Source organism: Pseudopipra pipra, chromosome Z (genome assembly GCF_036250125.1).
Source record: "Pseudopipra pipra isolate bDixPip1 chromosome Z, bDixPip1.hap1, whole genome shotgun sequence".
In the NCBI taxonomy this organism is placed as follows: Eukaryota; Metazoa; Chordata; class Aves; order Passeriformes; family Pipridae; genus Pseudopipra; species Pseudopipra pipra.
In genome coordinates this window covers 54627002-54644714 of record NC_087581.1, presented here as the reverse complement: position 1 = coordinate 54644714, position 17713 = coordinate 54627002, and the positions used below count along the sequence as shown (strand labels likewise).

General features: G+C 38.7%; 1 protein-coding gene across 1 annotated transcript in view; it reads right to left on the bottom strand.

The window, feature by feature from the left end:
* LOC135407823 (transient receptor potential cation channel subfamily M member 3) overlaps nt 1–12082 on the bottom strand; it is a 413117-nt gene extending 401035 nt beyond the window's left edge. Inside the window, exon 1 of the mRNA XM_064643199.1 lies at nt 11959–12082. Coding sequence (XP_064499269.1) covers nt 11959–11982 — 24 coding nt within the window. The 5' untranslated portion in view covers nt 11983–12082. The remainder of the gene's footprint in view (nt 1–11958) is intronic.
* Between the last annotated feature and the right edge of the window lie 5631 nt (nt 12083–17713).

Sequence of the window (17713 nt, the reverse complement as noted above, 5' to 3'; positions counted from 1 at the left end):
TAAAAAAATCTGAATTCTCTCAGCCTTTCCTCATACGAGAGGTGCTCCATCACTCCAATCATCTTTGTGGCTCTCCTCTTGACTTATTCCAACAGAATGAGGCAGCTCTAACTCAGGTTTGGGAATGGGTACTTCCAGGCTGAAAAAAAGCTCCCAGTAACAGCATGCAGCTCAGGTAGGAAAGTACACTTTGATTTCATTCCTATCTCTGCCTCAATGTTAGCATTAGTATAGTGTCATCTAGAAAATAATTTTTTTGGGGGGTAGGTAATATATTTAGCAGTCCTTACAGATGACATATAGTGGTTTAACATCCTTTGGTCATTTCAAAACAATTTGTAGCCGTGTAATATTAAATTGGTACTGATTATTACAACAGCTTACGAAACAGATGCCTCTGTATAAACTCTTACCTACATTAAGTTCTGTAGATGTATATACCTGCAGATGAATCCATTGGTGCTCTGACCTCCCTCCCATCCCTGTATGATTGCTGTTTCCATGACACTCACATCCTCTCCACTCCTAGGAATCTCTTAGCAGGTCATCTTAATACATTAACACTGACCCAGCAATTCATGTAAAACACACATGCTTTGGGATTGGGGCTGAAGACCCCCTGTTATTCAGGTAGAAGGGAGAAAGGTGGGAGAGAAGACCTTTTCCCTTAACATTTGAAATCTCAAAATTGAGGCAAAACTTTCCACCTTTTTTTCTCCATATCTCATGTGAAAGTCACCTGCTGTTTCTTTCTGCCACTAAGATGCCAGAAAGAGGAAAATTTGACTGCTGGAGCATGTTGCAAGGTTGTTAGTCCCATCTGGGCTCTCTAAAAGCAGCAGTAACACTGATCTATTAACCACCATTGAAAAACTTACTGCTGTTTGTTGGGAGGCAAAAGGGGAGAAAAAACACCCACTCAAACACACAGGTTAGAGGCAAGCTTAACAGATAGAAGTAAGGTAAGAAGTAAGGCTTCTGAAACCACATTTGTTTTAAAGCTAAAAGAAACATGATTGATAGACTACATTCTATTGTTATTCATCAGCAGTAGGGCAGAAAACGTGAAATATATATTACATGCCCAGTGCAAATTCATAAGAAAATCCCTCATCCCAATATGCTCAGTTCTGAAAAAGCCTAAATTTCTGGTTGGGGCAGGGGGGGCTAGGGGGGGAAGCACCGTACTAAAAAAGTACTTTTTTTTCCATTAGCCAACATAAACTGAACTTACATCCAGTCTCTTAACCAGACTTCTTTTGTTAACACAGCTTGGAAAAGAATCTGCTTGAAAGAGGATCCTTCAGCAAGAAGACTGAGTACCTTTGACTAAAATATTAAAAACTTTGTCCAAATGCCACAGCAAATTATATGATGGTCCAAAGGCTCTCCTTTTCATACACAAGTCCCCTTGCACTCACTGTAGAAGTTATAAGAGCAAATCCCAATCCATGTAAGAAAAATTTCTCTTAACAGCATTTCACCGTATTTTATTATGTCTTACTTACCTACAACAGAAACTGCAACGATAACGGACACCTTCTGCTAGAATTCTGTGCAGAGCAACAGCTCACCATCATTAACACTATCTTTCAGCAGAAAAACAGTCTGAAGATAATCAGGATGCATCCTAGATCTAAGCATTGGCACCTCATTGATTATGTCTTGGTGCGACAGTGTGATATTCACAATGTCCATCATACCCATGTGATGCCTAGTACAGAATGCCAAACAGATTGATTTGTGCGCTGTAAACTTAACTTTAACCTTAAGTTCAAACCAAAAAGGGGTGGTATTCCAAGGAGAAGACTCCAAGCTAACAATCTTCAAACAGCCACAGTGAGAGACAAATTCCAGGCAAATCTTCAAACTAGGCTCAAAAATCATTCTATAGATCCCTCTCCTGAAACACTTTGGCAATCTATTAAAAACAGCATCCTGCAGTCGACTGAAGAATCCTTAGGGTTCTCCTACAAGAAGAACAAGGACTGGTTTGATGAAAACAATCAAGAGATCCAGGAATTGTTGAGGAAAAAGAGATCTGCTCACCAAGCACACCTTGCTCAGCCATCTTGTCATGTAAGAAAAGCAGCCTTTTGTCTTGCATGCAGCAAGCTCCAAGAGAAACTCCGTGACATCCAGAAGAGGTGGTGGATCGATCTAGCAGAAAAGATTCAATTATGTGCAGATACGGGTGATCACAGAGGATTCTATGAGGCCTTGAAAACAGCACACGGGCCTACATACCAGGTACAAAGCCCTCTACTCAGTGCTGATGGTCAAACGCTTCTAACAGATAAAACCTCCATTCTGAATCAATGGTCTGAGCACTTTCAGACTCTTTTCAGTAGTAGTTCAAGACTCAGCAATTCAGTCCATCACACAACAACCGGTGAAGAATGAATTGGATATTGCCCCTACTATGGGAGAAACTCTTAAGGCCATACAGCAGGTGAAAATTGGCAAGGCAGCTGGGGTTGATGGAATTCCACTTGAAGTCTGGAAGCATGGGGGCCAAGCACTTCCTGCTAAATTTCATGAGTTTGTAGTGCAGTGTTAGGAACTAGGCAAACTACCATCAGACCTTTGTGATGCAGTCATCATCACCTCATATAAGAAGAAAGGAGATAAATCAGACTGTTCAAATTACCATGGCATTACTCTGCTCTCCATTGCTGGTGAAATCCTGGCAAGAATACTTTTGAACAGATTAATACCCACTATAGCAGAAGGAATTCTACCTGAAAGCCAATGTGGTTTCAGAGCCAACAGGAGAACCACAGACATGGTGTTTGTTCTCAGACAACTGCAAGAGAAGTGTAGGGAACAGAACAAAGGTCTCTATGTAACCTTTGCTGACCTCACCAAGGCTTTCGATACTGTGAGCAGAAAAGGTCTCTGGCAGATTTTGGAACATTTAGGATGTCCCCCCAAGTTCCTTAAAATGATCATCTCACTCCATGAGGATCAGCACGGCCAAGTCAGATATGGCGATGCGCTTTCTGAGCCCTTTCTAATAACCAGTGGTGTGAAACAAGGCTGTGTTCTTGCACCAACCCTATTCACAATCTTTTTCAGCATGATGCTCCAAAGGGCCACGGCAGACCATGATGAAGAAGATGGTATCTACATTCGATACCGTACTGATGGAAGCCTTTTCAACCTAAGGCGACTGAAGGCCCACACCAAGACCTTAAACCATCTTGTACAGGAGCTGCTTTATGCTGATGACACTGCTCTTGTCGCCCACACAGAAGCAGCTCTGCAGCGTTTAACATCCTGCTTTGCAGATGCTGCTGAGCTTTTTGGGCTGGAAGTCAGAAGAAGACAGAAGTTCTCCATCAATCTGCACCTCAGGAAGTCCCTCATCATCCCCACATCACCATTGGCCAATCAGAGCTCAAATCAGTCCAGCAGTTTAATTACCTAGGTAGCCTCATCTCCTCGGATGGTAAGATTGACGGGGAGATAGACAACAGGTTAGCAAAGGCATATAGTGCTTTTGCAAAACTCCATAAAGGAGTTTGGCAAAATAAACACATGAAGAAAAGCACAAAGGTCAGTGTTTACAGAGCCATAGTGCTGTCTACTCTCTTATATGGCTCTGAATCATGGGTCATCTACTGCAACCACCTGTGACTCCTAGAACGCTTCCATCAACGCTGCCTCTGTACAATCCTAAACATCCACTGGGCAGATTATGTGACCAATACATCTGTTCTAGAACAAGCAGCAGTCACAAGTATTGAGGCCATGTTGCTGAGAACACAGCTGCGTTGGGCAGGGCACGTCTCCAGGATGAAGGACCACCACCTCCCTAAGACCTTGCTTTATGGTGAACTTGCCACTGGCTGCCACATGAGAGGAGCCCCGAAGAGGAGATACAAGGACTCCCTGAACCAACATCTCAGCCTTGGCCATATTGATCACCATAACTGGTCTACTCTGGCCTCCAATCAGGAGGTCTGGAGACACACCATCTATAACGCTGCTGATGCCTTTGAGAACACACACAGGATCTCTCTCAAGGAGAAAAGACAATGCAGAAAGAATCGTGCCTTGCAGAATACACCACCTAAGGAGTCTTTCTGCTGTGCCTTTTGCAACCAGACTTGTCTATCTCGTATTGGCCTTTTTAGCCACCAGTGCGCTTGTAACAAATGTGGATAGAGCCTTTCCCAAATCTTTGTTCGTGAAGCCTAGTCATGATGATGACTTACCTACAAGTAATTATGTACTTATAGTTTAAAGGACAGAACATGTTGCCATAGAGATTAGGAAATTTTTTATGTCTAGGTTTATTATTTTGATGATGTCGAGTTATGACACCACAGCTGAAACTTTCCAGTTTGAGTAGTTAGCTTTAATTAAAGCATAGAGTAGTGGATAATGTGTTGACTATCCATATATTTATCTTTCACCTTCTGTTTTGATGACTAGATTTTAGCCCATTCCAAGGAGATTTATGTGTTATTCCATCAATCTGCTGACTTTGTTCTGAGATAGTGAAGAAAACAAGTAAAAAATGTTGCATCTCCATACAGAGGCAGAGGATTGTGGAATTGTGGATAAAAGATCATCCAGGAGACCAGAGGGATCTCTAAAATAAGGCACTTGGGTAGGAGGTAAACCCACCTGTGCACACCCTACAACCTATGAACCCAGCTCTATACAGTTTGAAAGAAGGTGTAGGACTTGTCCCCTGCTCAAACCAGCTTCGACATCATTGAGCTGAGCTTCCCCAGGGGTTACAGGAGGTGCTCAAGGCATGTAAGCCTGGGCAGAGTAAATACTCCAACAGGTGGTGTTGAGCAGATCAACCCCTTCTCTAGTGATCACACTTAAGAAATTTTGCTCAAGAACAGTATATTTAGGGAAGGATCTAATCATGCAAGTCTGTGTGAGAACTACTACAAGGACTAACTGAACGAGACCTGCTTGGTCCTTGTCCACCTGGAACAAAACTTTAACCTGTTTTTATAAGAAATTATACTTAGGGAGAGTCAGATCTGAACAGAGCAGGGACCAATTTGGTGATACCACCAAACCAGTCAGGTGTGTATCTTCAAACACCTCCAGATCTAATTATCCACTCCTTGGTGGAGTAGTCCTCAGTTACAATTTTGTCCCTGCTATGAAGTCACAAATTATAAAAATTTAGTCTATTCTACTGCTCTTTGGTTTCAAAGTGAAAGTATTGTTTTTAAGAGCATAATACAGACATTAAAAGGAAAATTTCCAAAATACAAAATATGACAAGTTTACAGTATTTAAATTAGCTAGTGTGACTGAGTTCTATGTCAGCCTTTCCTATATAGGAGAAAAGAAGATGACATTTCACCCCAGAATTGTAAATAACCTCCTCAAAATTATCATCCATTTTGTCTTATGTAGGACAGAAGCCATCTCAAACTGGAATACGGCTAAACTATTATTATCAACATGCTTATATCAGGCCAGGTTGCCCAGGAAACTATTTTCAATTAGTAATGTTTTTGATCAGCAGAAGCATCCTGAAGCCAAAGGTTCAGTTGTACAAAACACTGGTCATACTTCATAGATGAGATTTTTTTATACCCTACCTTAGAGGTAGGGTATAAATTGGAAAACTGCACAAAATAAGAACTGTATGAAGACAAAGAGATTTATACCTATCAAGATATTTAAAAAGACGGACAACATTTTAAATCAGATTCTCCAAGAAGGATTTAGCAATCAGATTTCCATTACATGCCATCTAAATCCCAACACATAATCTAATTGCCTTTTTTTTTTTTAATTAAACAGCTGAACCATAAGATGCTTCTCAAATCTTCAGCAAATATGTTTCAATAGCAAGGAACTGTGACAATTCTTCATTTGGATACTTTGGTAAAATATGCAAGATGTTGGTTTAAACTATGATATGGAAATGATCACTAAGCTTAAGTGACTCTACTAGGGAATTTATTGTTCCTACATTGTTTTATATAGTATCCAGCAGAAGTGGAAGAAGAGGGCTAAAGAAAAAGGTGAGGGACTTTACAGTCAGAGAGAAGGTGCAGGCATTTGCAGCAGCGAGAATGAACTTGGCTTTCCAAACCAAATCACAATTACCTAAGTGTTTGTCTGGGTCTTGCTGTTCTCAGTGTTGGTCTTGATAGAGTTTCAGGTGATGTGATACAGATAGAATAACAAAACTGTACAGTACTGTCCATTTCCAGCACAGTGCTTTTCAAGGCTTAAATAATTAAAGTCAGTATCTAGAATATAAAAGGGAAAACAAATTCTTGCAAGAAGGGAGATATATGTGGTCATAGAGATGGTAAGAAGGATTATTTTATTGCTCTATTTTTTGAAAGAACATCCTAGGAAATGGTAACTGCAATGTCCAAGTATGACAAGCCTAAGACCCATGGTCTGATACCCAGGCTATTTCAGAATGTGATCAAAAAATATGTCAAAATACATAATCTTGTGCCATGCCCTAGATTTTATTTAGTCATTTATCAGTAGCAATTTCTCTGTGTGATCACTCCACAAAGAATTGTTGCAGAGATTAGGCCTACATTTGCATGTCCACTGTAAGTACATTGATTTTCGTTTCACTGGCAGCTTTCCACTTGTGAATATTTAAAAAAAGTAAAAAGGAAAAATCTGTATTGCTTTTTTATATGACTAGATGTAACAACAACTATTCCAAACTTTTTTCCTCCAAACTAAAAAATCTTTTATTCAGGGAAAAAAAAAAAATCCTTTCCCTGAAAAGCATTCATCTCTTTGCTCTCTAGTTTAAAGTAGAAAGAAAAAAGCAAAAACATTAAATAAAGCTACACCTAGACATTCAAAATGTGCACATATTTTGATATTGCCTATAAGAGCTATTCTCCTCAAACTGCAACACACTATTCTTTATTCTAGTTGCTGTTCAGCACCTGATTTACACCTCAACCATATTCTCAGATGAGAATTTCTCCCCCTTAGGGGCTATAAATAATTGCTAGTTCCTTTTCTGAAAGGAGAAGTTTTATTCATACGCATGCAGGACTGCCAGCACATAAACCACCCAGGTGGCAAAAATAAAAAAATTGTCTCCCCTCAAAACACATCTACCACTTAAATGAAAGACCAGTCTTCATGAAAGCCCTTTAGTGTTACAGTTTTCTGAAGGCCCATGAGAGGATGTCTCTTACTAAAGTTCCCAATTTCGCAAATTTCTCTCTATTACTGAGATATAGGAGAGTCTTTTTGGGGTGTGTCATCATAATCGGGTAAAGAACTAAGCTTTAATAAGACAACACTTGTAGCTTTTCTCAATTGCTAGCATTTGTCATGTCAAAGGATTGGTCAGAGCAGTGAGTTTTGCCTGTTAGCAAAACTCCTTCTCGTTAGGCTTACCTCGATGCAGGAGCACTGAACTTCCCTGCCTCAGCCTCTTCCTTGGCATCCGCTTTGGCATACACAGTCCTGATGTCTGCAAGACCTTTCCTTCCTTTAGTCTTTACTATTACATCCATCACACAAACCTGCCGTTTCCTCAGATCTTTTCAGTCAGAAGCTTTTTTCTCTCTCGAGTCCAGGGAATTTTTCAAGCGGGGACCACCAGAGGGCAAAGCTGGATCAGGAACATCTGAGCTCACTGCAGCTCTGTCCTGCAGCCCGGAGTTTGATGGGGCTTCAGGACTAACCTGTCAGCAACCTGGATGCTCACAGTTCAGACAGTACGTCACGTTTGTAGCTATTTGCAATCACCACCCAAAAACCTCTGTATTCAGGAAAGCCTCAGAATCTCTGGGATATGAAATCAAAGGGCGGGCAGCATAATTAGACAACAGCCTCATTAACTTATAATAACCTCTTTCAGTATTTGTGGGAATCCCAAAAATTTTGGTCTAAGATATTAAGGAGAACAACATGAGAAAAACTAAAGGACACTTCAGCCTTTAATTTTTAACTTATTAAAAGTTACTGTGCTCTAGAAATTTATTTGAGAGAGAAAAGCTTTGCAACTTCATCTCTAGAAGCATTAGCTCTACCTTTGAGTGACCCTCAAACTTGGATGCAGCCTCCATTTCATCAAGACACTATCATTGTATTCAGGCAACACATCTGAAATTACAGTAGAGCAATCAGCAATCTTAATAGAACCTATCCTATTTAATATGTTAGCTGCAGAATGCTTTTTATTTGAAGCTGATTGGAAAAACTAATGCTACTACGCATTTCTTCCATAGAAAGTATTCAGTTCCCAAAATATATTTCAAACTATTTGTGCATGTGATCTTTTAACAGAAGGTCTCATTTAAAGCAAATCAAAATTTATTTGCATCTCCCTATACCTCAGACAAAACACTTGTCCCTGGTGCTCCACACAAAGGCCGCTTCCCTTCTCTCTTCTGGTCAGTGTCTTCCAAAGCATTTGCATTCTCCCCTATGACTCTGTGCAATTCATACTGAAGAAGATTAGTGAACAGACAAAAGCAAATTCATGATCAGCACAATCAATGCAACTCCAGAATTAATTCTGTGAGTACAGTGTTTCTCAAGCAGCATAAGCAACCAGCCACTCATAACAAAGTGAGAAGAGGCTGTTGCATGCCATGAAGGCTTCACACCTGCTTCTCAAGACAAAAAACATCTCCAGCACCACACTCACATACCCATCACCACAGCTGGTTTTCAGTCATAATGAACTTCTGTGGACCCAGACATCAGCATATCACCTCTCCAGCCGAGAGAGTGAGTCAGCCTCTTGGTAGAGCATTTATTTTTCAGTGAGACATGATCTGCTATGCACTGAAGATCCATGAAAAATACCTGATCAGCAAAAGGTGCTCCAAAGGCAGAGAGGCAAACCTTCAGCCAGCACAGCAGTGTGTGAAAGTGGAGCAGATTGATACCCAGATGTGTGGAAAATGGCAGTGTTAAAAATCACTACAAGCAAATAGGTTGCTTTGCCTACAGTCTAGAAAATGATGCATCTGGTACTGATTGGGAAAGCACCCATCCATTTAAAATCTGTGAATGAAAAATGTTGTGATGTCTAATTCAAACACACTTTTGGGCCTGACTGCACTGAAAAGATGTTCCTTGAGTTACCTTGCTGAGTGCTGCCATGAAGGACCTCCACCACCTGATGTGATCTGGTGAGTCTTGGTCAGGGGTGGAGGACACCAACAGAAACAGACTCCAAGAGACCAAAGCTTTTCATTTATGCAGTGGAAATCTACTTCAGAGATGCATGATGCTGAAAAGTCTATCCTTCTTTTCTCTTTTGTACTAGTCACAGGAAAACTTTACCAGAGGCACCCCAGGAAACCTGGTCCTCCCTGGACAACCTTGACACTTCAGCTTCTTGAAGAAGAGATGTCATGCAACAGCAGGAGTCTTTAAATCCTATTCTCAGCCAACATTGTTACCATATCACCAGGAGGAATTTTTTCAAGACACACCCTTTAAACAACAATAACAGTTTTCAATATGTTTAAGGGTATATGCATGAAGATTGGGGTCACTACTGTTCATGCTAATATTGTACTGTACTACTGATCTTCAAAAATGTAGCAGTATAGATAGTGACACACCTGCCCTTTTTGCAGTGAAGAAATTTAAGATGGGGAGAATGCCGTTGCACAGCTGAACTATCATTTTCAACGTCTAGAAGCAAAACTAGCAAACAATTAGTCCTATAATCTCTATTAGAAAATAGATCTTGTAAATTACATTCCTAGCCATTTTAAAAAGTATTGATGTCTTTCTGAAAGGAATTTCACCTGTCAGAAGAATTCCTGCTGTTGGATAACATTGATTTTAATGTTCTCCTTTTTTAATATTGTTTTGTTCTCAAATGAACTTATGTTTATTGTTCTAACAATACCTTCCTGTTGATTATTGCTCTCTTCACCATTTGTGATGTAACAGGCAGTATTGCTGTGGAGAACAACACAGCACCGAGATCAGTAGGAATAGGGCCTTTAAAATCACCAGATACCTTGAGTCTGTGAAATTCTTTTCATTAATGGAAGAAATACAAAAATATATAAAAAGTGTATCAGATCTCCACGAAATGACTGCATGAAAAGCCAGTGGCTTTCAAAGAGTATTTGCACATTTACAAGTGCATGCAGAGAGTGGGATTAGAAAAATAGTTTTTTCTTTCACTGAGTTATAAAAAATAAGATCTCTAAAATAATTTTTATATATAATTTTAAGATACTATAGAACTATGTTTGAGATCCAGAAAGTACCAACCATTTCAACGTCCAGTCCTAACTTCCTCCCAAGCCCTCCTCCCCATATACTTTTCAAAGAGGCTCATAGCAGCATAGCTAACAACACAAACAACATGCATTTTTAATAATCCTTCAGAAGCATTGAGATCTTATGCATTTCACTTGCTGGGGAAACATTCATGGATGTCTTCAGCTCCTTTGCTATGCTTTATAATATGAAAGCCTCTACATCTCTGCCTCTGAAGCTGCAGACAAGCAACACACACCTGATACTTCCTCCTCTTGCATCTCAAAATATTTATGTTCTAAAACCTGGTATAGAACTGGAAAAGACCCAGAGAATCCATTTTACATTTCATCTGTCCTTTCTCCAAATAACAAAAATGTTATCATTTCCAGACATCTATAGATAGGGTTTAATGGCATCAGTAAAACAATCTGAATATTTACAGCAAGCCACAAATCTTAAATGAAAGCCCTTGCCCTTTTATGCCAGAGGGCTGTGACAGCAGTTCCAGATAATGTTTTTTTTTCTAACTTGTCCAGACCCTACTCTGTCCAAAGACAGCTCCTTCTGCACCCACTCATAATATTGCTGTCTGGCATCAGCCCTCAGTACTTACCTCACTCTAAACCAAGAGTTCTGATAAAGTCATAGTATGGAAAGCAGAGGAAGCAAGACATTTGATATCATAGTTTTTCTTTTAGGAAGCAGTAAGATCACTTACCATAGCTGGAACACCTTTCCAAATTAGCCTTCTGTGGGAAAATTTATTTTATTTGTATAGGTTTAGTCATACAATAATATGTTCGATGTAAAATACATTTCACAGAGCAAGAAATTTTCGATGCCCTTATCACCTAAATAACATAAAAAATATTATTGCACCTGAATTTATTTTTACCCTTAGACTATCAAACTGTGAGGTCCAAAGCAATAACTAAGCAAAACTCCAGATGAAAACATCTCAGTCATATCCAAAACCAGTGCTAGTGGTCAAAGTTCTCAACAGAGTTAAATATCAGCCCTCAAAAGACCTTTGCATATTGGTACCACAACAGGATCCAGAAACCAACTGTCATTTAATCTACTTGATACCTCTTACCCCAAAGAAAAAATGCTGCTGAAAAGGTAGAAAATTTCCTTAGTTAACAAAGACCAAAACAGTGTCACTCTGTGTATGCACTCTGTGTACAGGAATTAAACATTGAACAATCAGAATAGAGAAGTCAAGACACTAATATTCTTCCATTACTTAAAAAAGTATCTTTTTTTAAATTTTGTATTTATTATTTAAAAGCATTATGAATTAATTAAAAAATTATATTACATTAAACTTTGAGGTAGTTTTGAACTTCATCTTTTCTCTTCTATGACAGTGCCAATTTATTTAGGACATTTGAACCCTTTATGTATTCATTATTTTGTTTGCCCGCCCTAGAACAGCAAATCTGTAAACAGCTTATTGCTGTATGTTACATTGTCTCCAGTATCCTGATAGTGCATCAGTCAAGAAGAGTGATATTTTCAGGCATTTGTGGCTTTGTAGTCATTCTACTCCATCGTGCACCTGATCTCAGAGGGAATTATTAAAGTAAATTTCCTTTCCAGAGTTTACAAGCCATGACGCTCTCTAGAGACTTAGGAAAGAGCAATCACAGTATCTGAAATTAACTTTTTAAAAAAACCACCAGTACCAAAAATCTAACTTCTTTTCAACACATTTAAATAGAATAAGAAACTCACCAAATTTGCCTGTTTATTCTTCATTTGGGCAGCCAACTCTGCAGAGGAGGTGCTATGAATCCAGTTGCCTTTCCCTCATTCTAGGAGGTGTAGGAGATGTGACAGGTTCAAGTCAATCAGCAGAGAGCAACACTGGTGCATTTCTGCAGCGGGGAGGCAGAAAAAGCAGGGGTGGAGGGAGAAGAGTCAGCCCTCACAGCAGTTGAAGAGTTCCTGCATGTTGTTATTGCAGCAGGTTCCTATGACTGGCTTTAGCTGATCTTGTCTCCTCTGACATTGCTGCCTGTTGAGCTGGGGATCGCAAAGGAAGACTAATCACTGCACACCTCGAGCTGTCTCCTGCAGTAAGCCCTGGGGTTTTATCAACTGCAGAGGCAATCAATACCTGGGGAGGAAAGAAGTTTTGCCACCTATCACCTGAGATAAATTGATCGATTTCCTAATTCTAGTACTAATGCTGGATTCAAAGCCAAGTGATAATTACTCAAGCTGATTCTTAAAACAATTTATGAATGACACTGATCATGATTATTAAAACTGGTGTGAAAGGCATTGTGGCACATGAGTTCATTTGGTTTATTTATAGATTAATTTTCTTCTGTTTAACATCATGTTGAATTCAGGAAGGGATAGGAGTTTTCCACTGTGAGAAGAGCTTCCTCTTTTCCTAGTAGATATCATTACTTGCTAGATGCATAAATTGGCAAACCTTTCACACTAATGGCAAACTACAATAAAACAGTCAGTGGTCACTTAACAATTCACTTTATTTATTTATGACTGTATAAATAAAGGCTGAGAATCAGCTTTGCCAGTGTCAAAGAGTGACTGAGAAGATGCTGTTTTCTAACAACTTGGGGGTCATGGGCTACCAGACAAAGGACACCTACAACCTGAGCTCTGCTTTCAAGCATTGCTTATTGACCCTAAAAGCAAAAAGCTCATCAGATCATTTTACCTCTTTGTAAGATGGTGAAGGAGTGTTGAGAAATTTCAAGTCACTGTTAGCAGCAGAAGAAAATCATGTTGTGTTACGGAAGCTTGCCTCAGTGTGACTTCGGACAAGTCTCAGAACACAATTTACTCGTGAAATAAAAAATAATACTCTGAGCAGAAACAATAATGAGACTTTTTTTACCACATATTATATGCAATTCTATTAAATTTTACTTTATCATATATGAAAAGGTTCAGTGAATCAATAAACCCAAACCTGCGATTCTTTTCTCTGCCACCCTCCAAAACTTGACAAAATTCCTTAAATGCCTCCATTTTTAATTTAATCTTTAAACTTTCTAGACACAAGGTAGCTACAAACTCAGGTAGAGGTTTTGTACATTGGCCTGACTGTGACATTCAGCCAGAAGCACTCCTGCCTCAGCTCCCATAGCAATACCACCTGTTAGGCAAGCTATACTTCAGACTGTGTACCTTTTGTAAAGAACCTCTGTCCAGAACATGCTATCAAAGTACTCTCATTTAAAATGGTCACTGAGAGTTGGAGAGGATGAAAACAGCTCCATCTGTCAGCAGGGTCACCTGTTACATAACAAAGCCAAATTCCTTTCCTCTCTTTGCTCCAAATTATTTAAAAATCTCTCTCCCATCTCACAGCTCTCACCCTCACCACTGCACTGCAGCGCATGAGACAAGATTCACTCAGGACTGAGAGAAACCAAGGACAGGGATTCAGTGCAGCAGAGAGCTCAGGTATTTCAGAGTGGGTACAGATTCTCAGTTCCAGATGAAGGCTTGTTGCATATGCTATAACATGCATTTGTTTTCCAATGGCTACTTTAATGACCAAAAACATTAGGCATCACACAAATGGGGAGCAGAATTTCCTCCTTGTAATACACTTGGTCTTGTAAACTGTCCCTTTGTCCCAGCAGATCTTGAATGTTTCCTTAGCCTGTTCCCACTGCGATGTCCCTGGGTTGCCATAGGCACCTAGCACTGATTTGCACTCCCCAGCAGGCAACATGCATTCATATACACTTGGATCTCTGTGTTGATCTCCACAGCAAAAAGAGGAGCTGAACCAGTGCTCTCTGTTTTTAAGGAAATTCCAGACACTATTACATACAATAAGACCCAAACACCACTTTTTGCATCTATAAGTTAGTTTTGAGTTTATGCCTTGAAAAAGCAGAATACCAGAATCAGGTCCATTCAGGAACTTCTTTTGGATCATGTCTATACACCTCTCTGCAGTCTTGAGTGTGGAATTTGAAAGGTCTGAAGAAAGTTCTTGCTCATGTTGGTATTTTCTTACTGACTACCTTTAGGCAGTGCTGTTCTGGGGCAGTTCATTGTTCAACGTGAGCAGGCTTTGAACTGAGGTGTACCATACATAAAGAGTTTTCATGCCAAATTGTATTCCAAGTATAAAAAAAAAATATACCAGGTACCCAATGTCCAGATCCTTTCTGTATTTCAACATTTTCATCTTTCATCTTTTTTTCCCCACAAAGGTTGAAGAAAGTCAAAGCCTTCATTTTTTTGTCTATTTGCAGAGACTTTAACCTTTTTTACAGTAAAAGCAAAAATTTCTCAATCTCATTATTATTGAAGAAAAAAGAAAGCAGAGAAAGACATTATCTTGGTGACATACAAGGTTCTTTATCCTTTTCATCTTACTCATATTATTTTCTTCCAATAAAGGTTTTGACAGCTAAGATAACATGTGGATAAAACAGCAGGTATGAGTCAGACCTTTCTCCAAATTTCATCCTGGAGAGAAGAACAACTACAATCTAGTTTGTTTTAAAACAAATGATAGGAGGATTCGTAAGGAAAAATATATAATAGAGGCTTTTCATTAACATGTAAAGCTACAGTACAAGCCCAAAAACTTACAATATAAAAATGTATGTTACCCCTACCATCTCAAATATATCTAAATATATCTAAACTCAATGAATGATAAGAATTCATCCTGACAAAATGGGTGCTGTTTACTACATAATTTTTTCTAACTTGTAGCAACAGAAGGAAATTAATAGGATTATTTATGATGTTCTTCTCTTTCAGTTATGCAGCAATGTCTTGGTTTTAAAAATTTTGTGAACATCTTACTATTTGAGAAATAGTTTTCACTTGTATATAGTGCAGTGAAAAAAATTTTAAAACATCTTAGGGTATTTAAAAGGCTGTTTTTACACTTGAATTTTTTGGTGGACTGAATTCTAAGTTGTTTATTTAGGAGTATAGAGCAAAAAATAATAATGGGAATGGTTTATCTGTAGTGTACCCACTGAAATTTTAATGTGAAAGAAAATAACATGGTAAACTCCAGAAACAAAGCACAGACTGTCCTTTGCTGTTCTCTGGATTTAAATTACAATAACATAAAGCAACATATAGTTACTCTTGTATGGAAGTCAAAATTATTTTTGGTTTTAGTGAGGTTGGTTCTTTTCTTGCAAGCTGCAGTGTAACCCCACCAGAACTTCATAAACCTTGCTAAATCTCACTGCTGCTGTGAGTGATATGCAGTGGCAGCATAGCATAACAGAGGTAATGTATGACAAGGAGATGTCATGTAACATAACTCACTCCATTACTTTTTTTTAATTACACAAAAAAAAAATCATCCTTTTCAAGTAGGTGTAGGCATGCACTGGATTTATCTCTGGACTTCATTACTGTTCTCAAGCCTGTTGAAATGGCCACTGACATCTTAGGTATGTAAGAGTAACTTATAATCTTCTTTACACTACCATCTTTACAAACCTATGCTTTTATTATGTTGTACAATGTCGTTCTTTTAAAACTGTGCTTAGTATGTAAATGAGCACAAATGCATTCGTCTGATACAACATTTTCTTTTGAGATCTTCATCAGCTGAAAAAGCTTTGAAGCCACCACAGCAATTAATACAAAACCTTGAAATAATCTTATTAAATACTCAACTACAGTAAGGACATTAAGAAAGCTTTTTTCCCCCAAGTCATATATTGGACTTGAATGTAAAAATACATCTTTTTTCTTAATCTTCATGTGCTCAAAGAAACAGTTATTGCAATCATGTAACTAAATACACATAAAATAGGGTGGATTATATTTAATTCTAGATTTAGAATTAAAAAACCCACAAGGATTCATAAAGCTCAGTCTTCCCTGTCATAGCTTGCCACTAAACAGTAGCTTTAAAAAGGTTTGCTAGAATTTGTTTGATTTTTGACACTGAAAATTGAAGTGGAATGTTTCACCTGAAGTGAGAAGTTGAAAAGATACAAATTCTTTTTTTTTACTGTTTATCATGTATTTGTCTTACTGTTTGTTACCAGGTACTCAGCAACTTCATTAATTCTCTAATTTTAAACTTTTTTTCTTTTCAAGATAAAAACTGGTGATAGATTAATATGTTGAGCCAAATATCTTTTATAAAATATGGAATGCTTTTGTTGAGAGACATCTGAGACCAATTGCTATAGCAGTATAGTTCAAGAGAGCCCTGTATTATTGTGTATATGAGGTAGAAATGCAGAGAGGAAATGAACCACTTTGTTTTTCCATGCACAGGAAAGCCACCCTGCACAACCGTTAACAAATGAGCAAAAAATGTCACAGATTGGTAGCCAGTTGGAGGTGGGTGGAGTGAGTGGGAGGCGAGTGGAGAAGAAAGAAGTCAGATCTGCACCACAAATTTGGGGGAAGGTGTAAGTAATGGTTATATATATATACTCTAATTATCTCATTAGCTCTCAGGGAAGATACCAAGCAGGACATTAAAGAATGTGTTTCAGCTCTCCTGTATGACTGATGCCTCTTACTTGAACCTTTCTTCTCCTCAAATCAGCTCTGGCAGCCATCTGACAACCTGGTCAAAGCCTTCAAAGTCAAAATTCACTAACTTCAGAGATTTTTTGCACGAGACTAGAAGCTGGTAAGCAAACCAGTTTTCCTTGTCTCCTTTTTCCCCTTTCCCCCCTGCCCCAGACACTTCCCACATTTCTTGCCCCTATTCACCAAAAAGTGGTGCAACTGTCATGTTCTGGATTGTGAAAAAAAGAGAATGAAGTGTGCAGTAGCATTAAGGACATCTTACTGGACTGCTTTGAAACTCTGTTTGATGCAGTAGGTCCTTAAGTTCGTTTCTGTCAGAACATAAACTTTTCATCTTTAACTTCTCCCACACAATGGCATTCATGCAACTGTGAGTGTGCAGACAAACAATTTTGAAAAGCTCCCACTGAGGTGAAACTTGAGTAAACAGGACAGGTGGAGTTTCAAAAAAAAAAAAGGTGTCCAAAATAATGTTTGGGTTTTTTTTTAAATTAGGCAAAGCTTGACATATGAGTATCAGTCTTACAAGCTAGGAAGTGATAATGCAACAAGAAAAAAAAAGGTGCTGTTCTAGTACAGAGCTTTTGTTTAATGACTGCAAAAGGAAAAAACTGGAAAGTGGAAGGGGCATAAGGAGAAACTGAAACTGTACGTTGGCAAGGAAACTTGTTGTAGGGTTAAGGATCCTGAACTTCATAGGGAACTCTGACCTATGACCAAGTGTTGTGGAGAAACTCAGATAAGCAAAATATTTGTAGGGACATACATGGTTTTGCCAAATATTTGAATTTGTTATCATCTGCTAAGCATGTTTACTGTCTATGTTTCACTCAAGTCATAGTTGATGTATCTTCATGTGTCTGAAAAACTAATTACAAACAAATAGCATTTGCAAGCTTTGGGTTTACAAGAGTAGTGCTAGATGTAGGGAGCTCCTGTGGAATCAGAACTGGCCCTACGGACT